At 43.7% G+C, this 15,817-nt stretch overlaps 1 protein-coding gene across 1 annotated transcript in view; it reads right to left on the reverse strand.

Moving 5' to 3' along the window:
* Positions 1 to 817: 817 nt before the first annotated feature.
* The window catches only part of DSCAML1 (DS cell adhesion molecule like 1), a 391,456-nt gene continuing 376,456 nt past the window's right edge, over positions 818 to 15,817 (reverse strand). Inside the window, exon 33 of the mRNA XM_053691135.1 lies at positions 818 to 1,491. Within this exon, the coding sequence (XP_053547110.1) occupies positions 1,043 to 1,491 (449 nt within the window). The 3' untranslated portion in view covers positions 818 to 1,042. The remainder of the gene's footprint in view (positions 1,492 to 15,817) is intronic.

The raw sequence follows: 15,817 nt of genomic DNA on the forward strand, positions 1-15,817 counted from the left end.
CTCAGATTGATAAACATCCCCACACCCATCACACTTCAAAGGACCAGATGCAGCACTCTTAAGCCTAACTCACACCATCTCTACAAGTCCATGGCACACCCCTCTCAAACTGATTAATTACTCCAGTACGATGGTTATCTTTACCAAAAACACTCCCAGACTGACTTACCTCTCCACTCAGCAATATAAACACCTTTTTATATGGACTATCTGCACAACCCAGTCCGGTACCATTCAGACTGACTTACGTGTATTCTTACCAATCCTATGCTAATTCCTTCCTCCCCCTCTTATAGATGACCCATTTACACACCTAGAAATACTCAACCCCCAGCTTATAAACACAGACCCACAATTCCCATGTAGTGCACTGAGACAGACTGACGCCATTACTCACTCTGAGACAAAATTCCAAGACTGACTTCACTCACACACATTCTTCCCACACTGACTCCTCATCCATGCAGCCCCCAACACAACTTGCCACGTCTTATTACCCAATCAGAATTCCTAATGTGTCTTATTCCAGACTGCTACCAATCACAGCCCATACTGACTGCCATTGTCTATGTCACAGAACACCCTTCCAGACTCATTTTTTGTAATCACTTACTCCCCTGTTTACAGCCCTAGACACAATATTCCACATCTAATTCGCTACCACTCATTGTTCTGGATATACTTCTGTCAGCCTGGTCCACTGTACTTGTAGACTGACATAGCACCCCTCTTTATCTCATAGTAAAATAAAGGCCTCTGCAGGCCTTTACAATCAAACTCTGCCTCTTCGTTCTCACACTACACAGATAAAATACAATTTTTTTCTCATTCTTTTTTTTATCATGAAGAAGAAAATAGCTATTTTTCATACAAAAATGTCTTTTATCATCAAGTTTTCTGTGTTTATCTCCATTTGTCCTGTTATTTTTCTTTTTTTTTAGCATTTTCAAAATATAGAAATATGGGCAAGACATTGTGCAAGGATTAGGATCTCTGCAGTCTGTGATGGGGGTGGGCTGGGGGTTTGATAAAGGGGTGGATGTCAGACCAGTGTATAAGATTTGGAGTAGGCCCCAGATCCCTGTTTTTGTGCTCGGCTGGCTCCAGAGCTGCTCATTTCCAGTAAAGAGTCTCTTGAGCCCCCCATCTTGCTTTGTTGTGCGTGCAAGCGGTTTTCCACTGGCCCAGAAGAGACAGTGGGGTCAGCAGGAGCTGAAGGTGCTGTGGCCACTGGGGCAGAAGGAGCAGAGGAGGATGCACCGGCCATATGTAGAGTCCGCTGAGGTAAGCTGACACCGGCCGGTGCTGGGTGCGAAAGTCCAGGAGGGGGTTTTGCACCAGGTTCTAGGGTAAGGTGGCGAGAATGGTAGTTCCGTGATAGGTTTCTCATAGATGCCTCACGGGGCGGCACCACAGGGCAGGGATCATGGGGCTCTGGCTTGCGATAGTGGGGATCAGATTTCATGTAGAGCGGCAGGTTGCAATATTCACCTAATTAGGAGAGAAAGAAAAAGTATAGTCAATTTATGTGCTGGAGTTAGTATAAGGCAGGCGAGAAACAATAGATACACAATAAGAAACTACAGATAGATTAATCATAATCTATCAGAGGTGGCAAAGATAATATATAGGCAAGACATCAGGTTTAACCCTGAATATAAGAATATTAGTGCAAACGTATCTGAACTCCATACAGTGATATCATATATTCATGTTAATACATTTATAGAATTATTATTAAATTATCATTTGTAGGAAGCACGTTTTTGTAGATGTGTTTTTTAATTTAATTACACATAAAACAAAGAGGGGCCCAAATATTTCTTACTACATTTTACAACATTTTAATTAATTTGTGTTTTTTTTTTTTAATATGCAGTTTTAGGAAAGGTTGGCATGTATCACAAGCAGTAAATTATAGTGGCATGTTAAAATAACACAGACAGGGACACTGAACCCAATTTTTTTCTTTCATGATTCAGATAGAGCATGAAATTTTAAACAACTCTCTAATTTACTCCTATTATCAGTTTTTCTTTGTTCACTTTGCTATCTTTATTTTAAAAGCAGTAATGTAAATCTTAGCAGCCAGCCCATTTTAGGTTCAGCACCATGGATAGCGCTTGCTTATTGGAGGCTTACATTTACCCACCAATAAGCAAGCATAACCCAGGTTCTCAAACAAAAATGGGCCGGCACCTATGCATCACATTCCTGCTTTTTAAATAAAGATAGCAAGAGAACGAATAAAAATTGATAAGAGTAAATTAGAAAGTTGCTTAAAAACATAAATTATGCTTACCAGATAGGTAATTTAATTTCCTTCTGTATAAGGAGAGTCCACGGCTTCATTCCTTACTGTTGGGAAATACTGAACCTGGCCACCAGGAGGAGACAGACACTCCAGCCAAAGGCTTAAATACCTCTCCCACTTCCTCTATCCCCCAGTCATTCTGCCGAGGGAACAAGGAACAGTAGGGGGGGCCGCCCATCGGAGAAGCACATGCGGGAGCCGTGGACTCTCCTTATACAGAAGGAAATTAAATTATCTGGTAAGCATAATTTATGTTTTCCTTCTTAATATAAGGAGAGTCCACGGCTTCATTCCTTACTGTTGGGAAACTTATACCCAAGCTCTAGAGGACACTGAATGATAACGGGAGGGACAAAAAAGACGCAGACCCTAATCTGAGGGCACCACAGCCTGCAAAACCTTTCTCCCAAAGGCTGCTTCAGCTGAAGCAAAAACATCAAACTTGTAGAATTTAGAAAAAGTGTGTAAGGAAGACCAGGTAACCGCCTTACAAATCTGCTCCATAGAGGCCTCGTTCTTAAAGGCCCAAGAGGAAGCCACTGCTCTAGTAGAATGAGCTGTAATTCTCTGAGGAGGTCTATGTCCCGCTGATTCGTAAGCTAAGCGGATAAGACTCCTCAACCAAAAAGATAAGGAAGTCGAAGAGACCTTCTGACCCTTACGCTTCCCAGAATATCTACAAGTAGAGATTGGGGAAGAGATGGATAAGAAATGGTTAAAGAGCACACAGGGGGGTAGTTAACGGTGTGTCTAGTTATATTATTTTCAACCTTGTATGGGGATTTGGTAGCCACTGGTGACTAGTTTTCACCTTCATCATAGTATATAGTTTATTTTTTAACCATTAATAATAAAGTTGGTTTTTAACATTAACTATTTAACATTAACTATCATCATACTTTAGCCAAGTAATTTCATATCTATAATACCCCCTATTAGGAATGAGTGCTCTTTAACCCTTTCTTATCCATCTCTTCCCCAATCCCTACTTGTAGCTATTATATTTAAAGGGGCAGCACCGAGGTTCATATAACCTTTAATTTCCTATAATTATTAGATCATAGTGCCAATATAAATTAATTTCTTTTCTATTGCTTCCCAGAATATGCCACAAACAAGGAAGAAGTTTGTCTAAAATCCTTAGTAGCTTGAAGATAAAACTTCAAGGCACGAAACACGTCCAAATTATTAAGTAAATGTTCCTTTGAAGAAGAAGGATTAGGACACAAAAAGGGACCGCAAGCTCTTGATTGATGTTGCGATCTGACACAACTTAGTACGTAGGACAGCCTTATCCGAATGGAACACCAGATAAGGAGGCTCACATTACAAGACGGCAATTTCAGATACTCTGCGCGCTGAAGCAATAGCCAGTAGAAAGAGAACCTTCCAGGACAACAACTTAATATCAATTTCATGCATAGGCTCAAACTGAGCCCGTTGCAAAACTTTAAGAACCCGATTCAGACTCCAAGGGGGAGCCAAAGATCTGAACACAGGTCCTAATCAGAGCCTTAACAAAAGAGTGAACATCTTGAAGCTCAGAGAGCCTCTTGTGCAGTAAAACAGACAAGGCCGAAATCTGTCCTCTCAGGGAACTGGCCTAAAGACCCTTCTCCAGACCATCCTGGAGAAACAATAGAATCCTGGCAACCTTAACTTTATGCCAAGGAAATCCACGCTCTTCACACCAGAATAGGTGGGTTCTTCACACCTTATGATAGATGTGACGAGTAACCGGCTTACAAGCTTGAGTAAAAACAGAATTTATGCTTACCTGATAAATTACTTTCTCCAACGGTGTGTCCGGTCCACGGCGTCATCCTTACTTGTGGGATATTCTCTTCCCCAACAGGAAATGGCAAAGAGCCCAGCAAAGCTGGTCACATGATCCCTCCTAGGCTCCGCCTACCCCAGTCATTCGACCGACGTACAGGAGGAATATGCATAGGAGAAATCATATGATACCGTGGTGACTGTAGTTAGAGAAAATAATTCATCAGACCTGATTAAAAAACCAGGGCGGGCCGTGGACCGGACACACCGTTGGAGAAAGTAATTTATCAGGTAAGCATAAATTCTGTTTTCTCCAACATAGGTGTGTCCGGTCCACGGCGTCATCCTTACTTGTGGGAACCAATACCAAAGCTTTAGGACACGGATGAAGGGAGGGAGCAAATCAGGTCACCTAAATGGAAGGCACCACGGCTTGCAAAACCTTTCTCCCAAAAATAGCCTCCGAAGAAGCAAAAGTATCAAATTTGTAAAATTTGGCAAAAGTGAGCAGTGAAGACCAAGTCGCTGCCTTACATATCTGGTCAACAGAAGCCTCGTTCTTGAAGGCCCATGTGGAAGCCACAGCCCTAGTGGAGTGAGCTGTGATTCTTTCAGGAGGCTGCCGTCCGGCAGTCTCATAAGCCAATCGGATAATGCTTTTAAGCCAAAAAGAATGAGAGGTAGAAGTTGCTTTTTGACCTCTCCTTTTACCAGAATAAACAACAAACAAAGAAGATGTTTGTCTGAAATCCTTAGTAGCCTCTAAATAGAATTTTAGAGCACGGACTACGTCCAAATTGTGTAACAAACGTTCCTTCTTTGAAACTGGATTCGGACACAAAGAAGGTACAACTATCTCCTGGTTAATATTTTTGTTGGAAACAACCTTCGGAAGAAAACCAGGCTTAGTACGCAAAACCACCTTATCTGCATGGAACACCAGATAGGGCGGGGAACACTGCAAAGCAGATAACTCAGAAACTCTTCTAGCAGAAGAAATTGCAACCAAAAACAAAACTTTCCAAGATAATAACTTAATATCTACGGAATGTAAGGGTTCAAACGGAACCCCCTGAAGAACTGAAAGAACTAGATTTAGACTCCAGGGAGGAGTCAAAAGTCTGTAAACAGGCTTGATCCTAACCAGAGCCTGAACAAAAGCTTGAACATCTGGCACAGCTGCCAGCTTTTTGTGAAGTAAAACAGATAAAGCAGAGATCTGCCCCTTCAGAGAACTTGCAGATAATCCTTTCTCCAAACCTTCTTGTAGGAAGGATAGAATCTTAGGAATTTTTATCTTGTTCCATGGGAATCCTTTAGATTCACACCAACAGATATATTTTTTCCATATTTTATGGTAAATTTTTCTAGTTACAGGCTTTCTAGCCTGAATAAGAGTATCTATTACAGAATCTGAAAACCCACGCTTTGATAAAATCAAGCGTTCAATCTCCAAGCAGTCAGTTGGAGGGAAACCAGATTCGGATGTTCGAATGGACCCTGAACAAGAAGGTCCTGTCTCAAAGGTAGCTTCCATGGTGGAGCCGATGACATATTCACCAGGTCTGCATACCAAGTCCTGCGTGGCCACGCAGGAGCTATCAAGATCACCGAAGCCCTCTCCTGATTGATCCTGGCTACCAGCCTGGGAATGAGAGGAAACGGTGGGAATACATAAGCTAGGTTGAAGGTCCAAGGTGCTACTAGTGCATCCACTAGAGTCACCTTGGGATCCCTGGATCTGGACCCGTAACAAGGAACCTTGAAGTTCTGACGAGAGGCCATCAGATCCATGTCTGGAATGCCCCATAATTGAGTTATTTGGGCAAAGATTTCCGGATGGAGTTCCCACTCCCCCGGATGGAAAGTCTGACGACTCAGAAAATCCGCTTCCCAATTTTCCACTCCTGGGATGTGGATTGCAGACAAGTGGCAGGAGTGATCCTCCGCCCATTGAATTATCTTGGTCACTTCCTCCATCGCCAGGGAACTCCTTGTTCCCCCCTGATGGTTGATATATGCAACCGTCGTCATGTTGTCTGATTGAAACCTTATGAATTTGGCCTTTGTTAGATGAGGCCAAGCTTTGAGAGCATTGAATATCGCTCTCAGTTCCAGAATGTTTATCGGGAGAAGAGATTCTTCCCGAGACCATAGACCCTGCGCTTTCAGGGGTTCCCAGACCGCGCCCCAGCCCACCAGGCTGGCGTCGGTCGTGACAATGACCCACTCTGGTCTGCGGAAGCTCATTCCCTGTGACAGGTTGTCCAGGGTCAGCCACCAACGGAGTGAATCTCTGGTCTTTAGATCTACTTGAATCGTCGGAGACAAGTCTGTATAATCCCCATTCCACTGTCTGAGCATGCACAGTTGTAATGGTCTTAGATGAATTCGTGCAAAAGGAACTATGTCCATTGCTGCAACCATCAATCCTATTACTTCCATGCACTGCGCTATGGAAGGATGAAGAACAGAATGAAGTACTTGACAAGAGCTTAGAAGTTTTGATTTTCTGACCTCTGTCAGAAAAATCTTCATTTCTAAGGAATCTATTATTGTTCCCAAGAAGGGAACTCTTGTTGACGGGGATAGAGAACTTTTTTCTATGTTCACTTTCCATCCGTGAGATCTGAGAAAGGCTAGGACGATGTCCGTATGAGCCTTTGCTTTTGACAGAGACGACGCTTGAATCAGGATGTCGTCCAAGTAAGGTACTACTGCAATGCCCCTTGGTCTTAGCACCGCTAGAAGGGACCCTTGAAAATCCTTGGAGCAGTGGCTAATCCGAATGGAAGTGCCACAAACTGGTAATGCTTGTCCAGAAAAGCGAACCTTAGGAACCGATGATGTTCCTTGTGGATAGGAATATGTAGGTACGCATCCTTTAAATCCACCGTGGTCATAAATTGACCTTCCTGGATGGTAGGAAGGATCGTTCGAATGGTTTCCATTTTGAACGATGGAACCCTGAGAAATTTGTTCAGAATCTTGAGATCTAGAATTGGTCTGAATGTTCCCTCTTTTTTGGGAACTATGAACAGGTTGGAGTAAAACCCCATCCCTTGTTCTCCTAATGGAACTGGATGAATCACTCCCATTCTTAACAGGTCTTCTACACAATGTAAGAATGCCTGTCTTTTTATTTGGTTTGAAGATAATTGAGACCTGTGGAACCTTCCCCTTGGGGGTAGTTCCTTGAATTCCAGGAGATAACCCTGAGAAACTATTTCTAGTGCCCAAGGATCCTGAACATCTCTTGCCCAAGCCTGAGCAAAGAGAGAAAGTCTGCCTCCCACCATATCCGGTCCCGGATCGGGGGCCATCACTTCATGCTGTTTTGGTAGCAGTGGCAGGTTTCTTGGCCTGCTTACCCTTGTTCCAGCCTTGCATCGGTCTCCAGGCTGGTTTGGGTTGAAAAGTACACCACAGTGTCTTAAAGCCTTAAAAGTATTGCACACCAAATTTGAAAACTTTAACCCTTAAAATAACGGAACCGGAGCCATTTTTACATTTAACCCCTATACAGTCCCAGGTATCTGCTTTGCTGAGACCCAACCAAGCCCAGAGGGGAATACGATACCAAATGACGCCTTCAATAAGCTTTTTCAGTGGTTCTTAGCTCCTCACACATGCATCTGCATGCCTTGCTCTCCAAAAACAACTGCGCATTAGTGGCGCGAAAATGAGGCTCTGCCTATGACTAGAAAAGGCCCCCAGTGAAAAAGGTGTCCAATACAGTGCCTGCCGTTTTTTTAAAACAATCCCCAAGATTATAAGAACTATTAAGAGTTATAATCTGCCAAATATGCTTAGAAAGTAATCGTTTTAGCCCAGAAAAATGTCTACCAGTCTTTTAAGCCCTTATGAAGCCCTTTATTCTTTTACTTAACTAAGAAAATGGCTTACCGGTTCCCATAGGGAAAATGACAGCCTTCCAGCATTACAAAGTCTTGTTAGAAATGTGGCCAGTCATACCTCAAGCAGCAAAGTCTGCCAACTGAAGTTACTTCATCTCAACAGTCCTGTGTGGAAACAGCCATCGATTTTAGTAACGTTTGCTAAAATCATCTTCCTCTTACAAACAGAAATCTTCATCTCTTTTCTGTTTCAGAGTAAATAGTACATACCAGCACTATTTTAAAATAACAAACACTTGATTGAAGGATAAAAACTACATTTAAACACCAAAAAACTCTTAACCATCTCCGTGGAGATGTTGCCTGTGCAACGGCAAAGAGAATGACTGGGGTAGGCGGAGCCTAGGAGGGATCATGTGACCAGCTTTGCTGGGCTCTTTGCCATTTCCTGTTGGGGAAGAGAATATCCCACAAGTAAGGATGACGCCGTGGACCGGACACACCTATGTTGGAGAAAGTATCAATAACTCTCTCAGAAAAACCTCTCTTGGCTAAGACTAAGCGTTCAATCTCCACGCAGTCAGCCTCAGAGAATCTAGATTTTGATGAACAAAAGGACCTTGTTCCAGCAGATCCCTGCGACAAGGTAACTTTCATGGAGAAGATGACATCCTCACTAGGCCTGCGAACCACGTCCTTCGCGGCCAAGATGGAGCAATCAGTATTACTGGCGCTTGCTCCTGCTTGATGCGGGCCACTACCCGAGGAAGGAGTGGTAATGGCGGAAAAAGGTAGATTAGATTGAACCTCCAAGGCACCGCTAATGCATCTATTAGCTCTGCCTGAGGATCCTCAACCCATATCTGGGTAGTTTGTTATTGAGACGAGACGCCATGAGATCTATCTCCGGCTTCCCCCACCTGTCTGCTGAGAAAATCCACCTCCCAGTTGTCCACACCCGGAATGTGGATCGCTGGCAGCAAACAGCTGTGGGCCTCCGCCCACTCCAGAATCCGAGCTTCTCGTCCCCCCCCCCCCCCCCTGATAGTTGATGTAAGCTACCAAGGTTATATTGTCTGATTGGAATCTGATAAACCGGGACAAACCCAGAAGAGGCCAAGCCTTCAGAGCATTGTAGATTGCTCGAAGTTCCAAAATGTTGATCGGGAGGGAGCGTTCCTCCTGAGACCACAGGCCCTGTGCCTTCTTGGCACCCCAAACAGCTCCCCATCCTGAGAGGCTCGCGTCCGTAGTCACAATCTCCCAGGATGGTCTGAGAAAGGATGTCCCTTGGGACAGATGATGTGGACAGAGCCACCAAGAGAGTGATTCTCTCGACCGCTGGTCCAGGGAAATCTGTTGAGACAGATCCGAATGATCGCCGTTCCACTACCTCAGCACGCACAGCTGTAGCGATCTGAGGCGGAACCTGGCTAAAGGAATTATGTCCATGCTGGACACCATGAGACCAATTAACTTCATACATTGAGCCACAGATGGCCTTAAGGAGGTCCGGAGGGCAAGACATGCCAAGCTAGCTTGCACCGTTTCTGGTCGGTTAGAAATATCCTCATGGATATTGAATCTATTATAGTACCCAGGAATTCCACCCTGGTGCTTGGAATGAGAGAGCTCTTCTCTAAGTTTATCTTCCATCCATGTGATCGAAGAAGAGAGAGAATGGTCCTCTGCTAGACGAAAGGATGGTGCTTGAAACAGAATGTCGTCCAAGTAGGGAGCTACTGCAATACCTTGGGTTCTGACGACGGCCAGGAGAGCTCCTAGAACCTTGGTAAAGATTCTTGGGGCCGTAGCTAGACCAAACGGAAGTGCAATGAACTGGAAAAGCTGATCCAGGAATGCAAACCTTAGGAACTGGAAGTGGTCCCTGTGGATTGGAATGTGAAGGTAGGCATCCTTCAGATCTATAGTAGTCATGAACTGTCCTTCCTGTACAAGAGGAAGAATAGACCTTATTGTCTCAAACTTGAACAAAGGGACATTTAGAAACTTGTTTAAGCACTTTAAGTCCAGAATAGGGCAGAAAGTTCCCCCTTCTTTGGGACCACAAACAGGTTTGAGTAGTATCCCAAACCTCTTTCTGTGATAGGAACCGGGACAATGACCCCTAAGGAGGACAGATCCCGCACGCACCTCAAAAGGCTTCCCTCTTTTCTGGTTTTAAAGACAGGCTTGAGAGGAGAAATCTGCCCTTGGGTGGATGAGATTTGAAACCTATCTTGTATCCCTGAGCTATGACCTCCAGGACCCACGGATCCTGCATGTCCCCTACACTATCCAACTTTGGATTGGGGGCCGTACCTTCATGCCAACTTGTTCTCTGTGGGCTTCTTGTTCTGCTTGGATTTATTCCAGGATTGAACCGGCTTTCAAGTGCTCTTGGTTTGCTTGGGCTTAGAGGAGGACTGCTGACGTTGGGACTTCTCAGAATGAAAGGAACGAAAATTAGATTGTTGTCCCTTAGATTTGTTCTTTTTATCCTGCAGTAGGAAGGCACCCTCGCCCCCTGTAACCGTGGAAATAATGGAGTCCATGTCTGGACCAAATAAAATGTGTCCCTTAAAGGAGGACTTCAGCCAGAGCGCCTGACGCGTCTGCACTGAGAAACCAGAGATTTAGCATTCAGGCGAATAATCTGCATGTTTGCATGACAGATAAAAGAATTAGCAATTCTCAAAGCCTTAATTCTTTCTTGGATAACGTCGAGGGGACCCTCCACCTCGATCAATTCCGCTAAAGAGTCGCACCAGTAGGCCGCAGTTCAAACAACTGTGGCAACAGCCGCTGCCGGTTGAAATAAATATCCTGTATGCTGAAACATTTTCCTGAGAAAAGTTTCCATTTTCTTATCCATCGGCTCTCTGAAAGATGAGCTATCCTCAAGAGGGAAAGTAGTACACTTAGTTAACTGAAGATAGCACCATCCACCTTAGGGACGGAACCCCATAACTCGAGACCGGGAATAATTTTTTAAAGGCAGACGAAGGGGAAAAGGAAGATCCAATTCTATCCCATTCGTTTTTAATAATAATCGCCATTTTTACAGGTACAGGAAAAGTTAGTGGCGCAACACAGTCCTTGTACACTCTGTCTAATTTAGGGATCAAAGGTTCATCAGGACACTTGGCCTCTGGAACCTCTAATGTTGACAGAACCTCCATTAGAAGAAAATGTAGGTGTTCAATTTTAAATCTAAAGGCTGGCTCTTCCGCAGCCGGAGGCCTAGAGGTAGCAGACTCCGATCCAGAAGACTCAGCGTGTGACCCATCCTAGGATACTTCAAAAGCAGACAAATCAAGTAAATCACTGGATGTCCCCTGGACTGGAGAGCTATGTTTAACCTTTTGCCTGCGCTTAGCAGGGCGAGGTAGAGCACTAAGGGCCTCAGACACCGCCGTCTTTAACTCTGCGGTAAAGTCTGATGGTAAAAGGCTCCCTCCAGACGGAGGATCAGGCGTGCTATGGGAAGCTGCATGTGACAATGGAGATGATTGATGGGTATGCACCTCGCGGGACAGCGAGTCCTCAGAGGTGACAGCTCAGTTGTACTAAAGGGGTTAACCTTCTTAGACATAATAACCTTGTTGATGCATATGGAACATAGTTGAGAGGGTGGGCACACCAAGTCCTCCTCACAATATAGACAGGTATTACTATTAGAAATAGATGGAGTACCCTCAAGCATATCAGGATCCTCCATAGCTTGCGCTAACAACAGTAGGATACAAATAAATAAACTTTTTATTTCTCACAAAAACGGCAACTATATACCCCCAATGACTGGGGCACTCACCACCTCCTAGACCCAGGCAACCAGAGAAGAAGCAACCTCTCCGACAGCTAGTTCGGTCAGGAAAAAGAAAACGAAAGTGTGACCGCACCCGGTCACGTGGTGCACAAGACAGTACTGCCCCTGCTATGAGAAAAAGCGCGCCAAGATACAAGCTGCGCAACGTTAAAAGTGAAACTAAACACCTGTATGTTCCGTTACCGCATAACAACAGACTATGAGCCCAAAAATAAATCTCAGACATAAACTAGCATAAATTCAAAGTAACACATTTGATTAATCCCCACTGTTCAATAACCTCCCTCAGGAGATATTAACCCATGATTCTATAAAGATAAAAGGAGTCACACTGTGACCCTGTCTTCAGCAATTTCAACATAAGTAAAAATTTAAACGATCTTACCAGAATCCATGCTGTGGAACAGAAACACAGTCTCTCAAGTGTGACAGTCTTGTAGCATCGTTCCTGACATGGACTTGAGTGAAGAAAGCAGACAGTGAAACTCGTCAACATTGGTTGCTTAAGGCAGTGTTTTTCAACCAGTGTGCCGTGGCACACTAGTGTGCCATGAGAGATCCTCAGGTGTGCCGCGGCAGACTGACAACAGTGCGGGGGTGTCCCTCTTTCAAATTTTGAAATATTGGTAGGTATGTGACAGGCTCATCAGGCATCATTTACAACCATGACATTGATTCAACAGACAATCATTATGACACTGTATATATATCACACATATATCACAGACAATCATTATGACACTGTATATATATCCTGTATTAGGCTACAATGTGTGATTTTGTAAAATTTTGGGATGGTGGTGTGCCACAGGATTTTGTAATGTAAACAAGTGTGCCACGGCAAAAAAAAGGTTGCAAATCACTGGCTTAAGGAGCTGTTAGCAGGCAGTCTGGATGGGTTCGCAGACTCTCCCTGCATCTCCAGACTTTCGTCAATGCTCTCACTGAGAGGCTGACAAGACTACTTAAAACTCCAGTTCCATAGCGAAAGTCATTTATCCTCCTGAGGAACAACTCCGAAATCTTCTGACACTCCTCTGCCATCCTCCTGTGACGAAAGGCAAACAATGACTGGGGGATAGGGGAAGTGGGAGAGGTATTTAAGCCTTTGGCTGGGGTGTCTTTGCCTCCTTCTGGTGGCCAGGTTCAGTATTTCCCAACAGTAAGGAATGAAGCCGTGGACTCTCCTTATATTAAGAAGGAAATTGCATGCTCTATCTGAATCATGAAAGAAAAAATTAAGGTTTAGTATCCCTTTAAGGTTTCCGTATTTTAAATGAATCTACCCGCCACAAAAATACACTACATTATGAATATGAATAAATAATGAATACAAAATATTAAATAATGCGCAGTATGAAGAAAAAGGTAACATTTTACAGCAAGGGGTGGAGAGTAGATCTGATTTCTGGCAGTGGGTGTGGGATTCTAGGGCAGATTTTATTTTTTGCAGTGGATGTGGTCTTCTAGAGCAGATCTGATTTTTATTAATGGGGGTGGTCTTCTAAGGCAGATCTGATTTCTCTTGGTGGGGGTGGTCTTCTGGGGCAGATCTGATTTCTGTTAGTGGGGGTGGGTGGTCTTCTGGGGCAGATCTGGTTTCTATTAATGGGGGTGGTCTTCTAGGGCAGATCTGATTTCTGTTAGTGGGGTGGTCTTCTAGGGCAGATCTGATTTCTGTTAGTGGAGGTGGACTTCTAGGACAGATCTAATTTCTGTTAGTGGAGGTGGACTTCTAGGACAAATCTGATTTGTGTTAGTGGGTGATCTTCTAGGGCAGATCTGATTTGTGTTAGTGGGTGGTCTTCTAGGGCAGATCTGATTTATGTTAGTGGGTGGTCTTCTAGGACAGATCTGATTTCTGTTAGTGGGTGGTTTTCTATGGCAGATCTGATTTCTGTTAGTGGGTGGCCTTCTAGGGCAGATCTGATTTCTGTTAGTGGGTGGTCTTCTAGGGCAGATCTGATTTCTGTTAGTGGGTGGTCTTCTAGGACAGATCTGATTTCTGTTAGTGTTTGGTTTTCTATGGCAGATCTGATTTCTGTTAGTGGGTGGTCTTCTAGGACAGATCTGATTTCTGTTAGTGGGTGGTCTTCTAGGACAGATCTGATTTCTGTTAGTGGGTGGTCTTCTAGGGCAGATCTGATTTCTGTTAGTGGGTGGTCTTCTAGGACAGATCTGATTTCTGTTAGTGGGTGGTCTTCTAGGACAGATCTGATTTCTGTTAGTGGGTGGTCTTCTAGGACAGATCTGATTTCTGTTAGTGGGTGGTTTTCTATGGCAGATCTGATTTCTGTTAGTGGGTGGTCTTCTAGGACAGATCTGATTTCTGTTAGTGGGTGGTCTTCTAGGACAGATCTGATTTCTGTTAGTGGGTGGTTTTCTATGGCAGATCTGATTTCTGTTAGTGGGTGGCCTTCTAGGGCATATTTGATTTCTGTTAGTGGGTGGTCTTCTAGGGCAGATCTGATTTCTGTTAGTGGGTGGTCTTCTAGGACAGATCTGATTTCTGTTAGTGGGTGGTTTTCTATGGCAGATCTGATTTCTGTTAGTGGGTGGCCTTCTAGGGCATATTTGATTTCTGTTAGTGGGTGGTCTTCTAGGGCAGATCTGATTTCTGTTAGTGGGTGGTCTTCTAGGGCAGATCTGATTTCTGTTAGTGGGTGGTCTTCTAGGACAGATCTGATTTCTGTTAGTGGGTGGTTTTATATGGCAGATCTGATTTCTGTTAGTGGGTGGTCTTCTAGGACAGATCTGATTTCTGTTAGTGGGTGGTTTTCTGTGGCAGATCTGATTTCTGTTAGTGGGTGGTCTTCTAGGACAGATCTGATTTCTGTTAGTGGGTGGTCTTCTAGGGCAGATCTGATTTCTGTTAGTGGGTGGTCTTCTAGGACAGATCTGATTTCTGTTAGTGGGTGGTTTTCTGTGGCAGATCTGATTTCTGTTAGTGGGTGGTCTTCTAGGACAGATCTGATTTCTTTTAGTGGGTGGTTTTATATGGCAGATCTGATTTCTGTTAGTGGGTGGTCTTCTAGGACAGATCTGATTTCTGTTAGTGGGTGGTCTTCTAGGACAGATCTGATTTCTGTTAGTGGGTGGTTTTCTATGGCAGATCTGATTTCTGTTAGTGGGTGGTTTTCTGTGGCAGATCTGATTTCTGTTAGTGGGTGGTCTTCTAGGGCAGATCTGATTTCTGGCAGTTTGTGTGGTCTTGTAGGGCAGATTTGAAGATGAATGTGTTCTTCAAAATGGAGTGTACTGGGTGTGTCATATGAAAAATGTGTAATTACAACCTCCAGTAGGCTTTAACATTTACCAATAAAACATTTATGTAATTATACAGGAAACAGCAAAACTGCCTTTTTAGTTCATAAATGCAAACCTTGTTCTTTATAAATGACAGGTGTTTGTTTTTCAAACTAACATACCACATAAACATAAAAAGTGTTCAAGTTAAAGCATATATGTTTTAAGTAATCCATTTTCAACTGTCATCCTTTAGATATAAAAAGAATAAAAATAACTTTAAGGAGACATTAAACACTAAATAAATGCTAGATATATTGGTGTAGTTAAATAAATAATTAGTCTGAGAGTAAAATGCAGATTTTTTTTTTTAAATACTGAAGAAATAACTAAAGTTTTAGTCTTTATACAGTAATTGATGCCACTTTGTGAACCTAAGTGTCCCTAGTTTGCAAATCCTGCTATCTTATTTCTGCTGTTGAGACTAATTAGGGACAGATATGAGTTACTTTGGTTCAGGGCTCAATGTATTAAGCAGTAGAACCTGCTTTTGAGCCCATGCGGGGTAGGCTCACACATGCACGCTTGCTTTCTACAATGTAAGAAGCAGCAGTCATCCTCTGAGGTTGTGGATGTAAAACACCCCAAACACGTTCATTTGAGGTGATAGACAATCACGTCAGAGCAGGGGGCCGTGTTGCACAAGCAAGTGCTTGCAGAATAGTACGTCAGGGCAGCAGACGTACAGTATCCGCTGCCTGTTCGCCTCAAAGCTGGGAGGACAGATTCCCAAGT

The sequence above is a fragment of the Bombina bombina genome, chromosome 8 (assembly GCF_027579735.1).
Source record: "Bombina bombina isolate aBomBom1 chromosome 8, aBomBom1.pri, whole genome shotgun sequence".
NCBI lineage: Eukaryota > Metazoa > Chordata > Amphibia > Anura > Bombinatoridae > Bombina > Bombina bombina.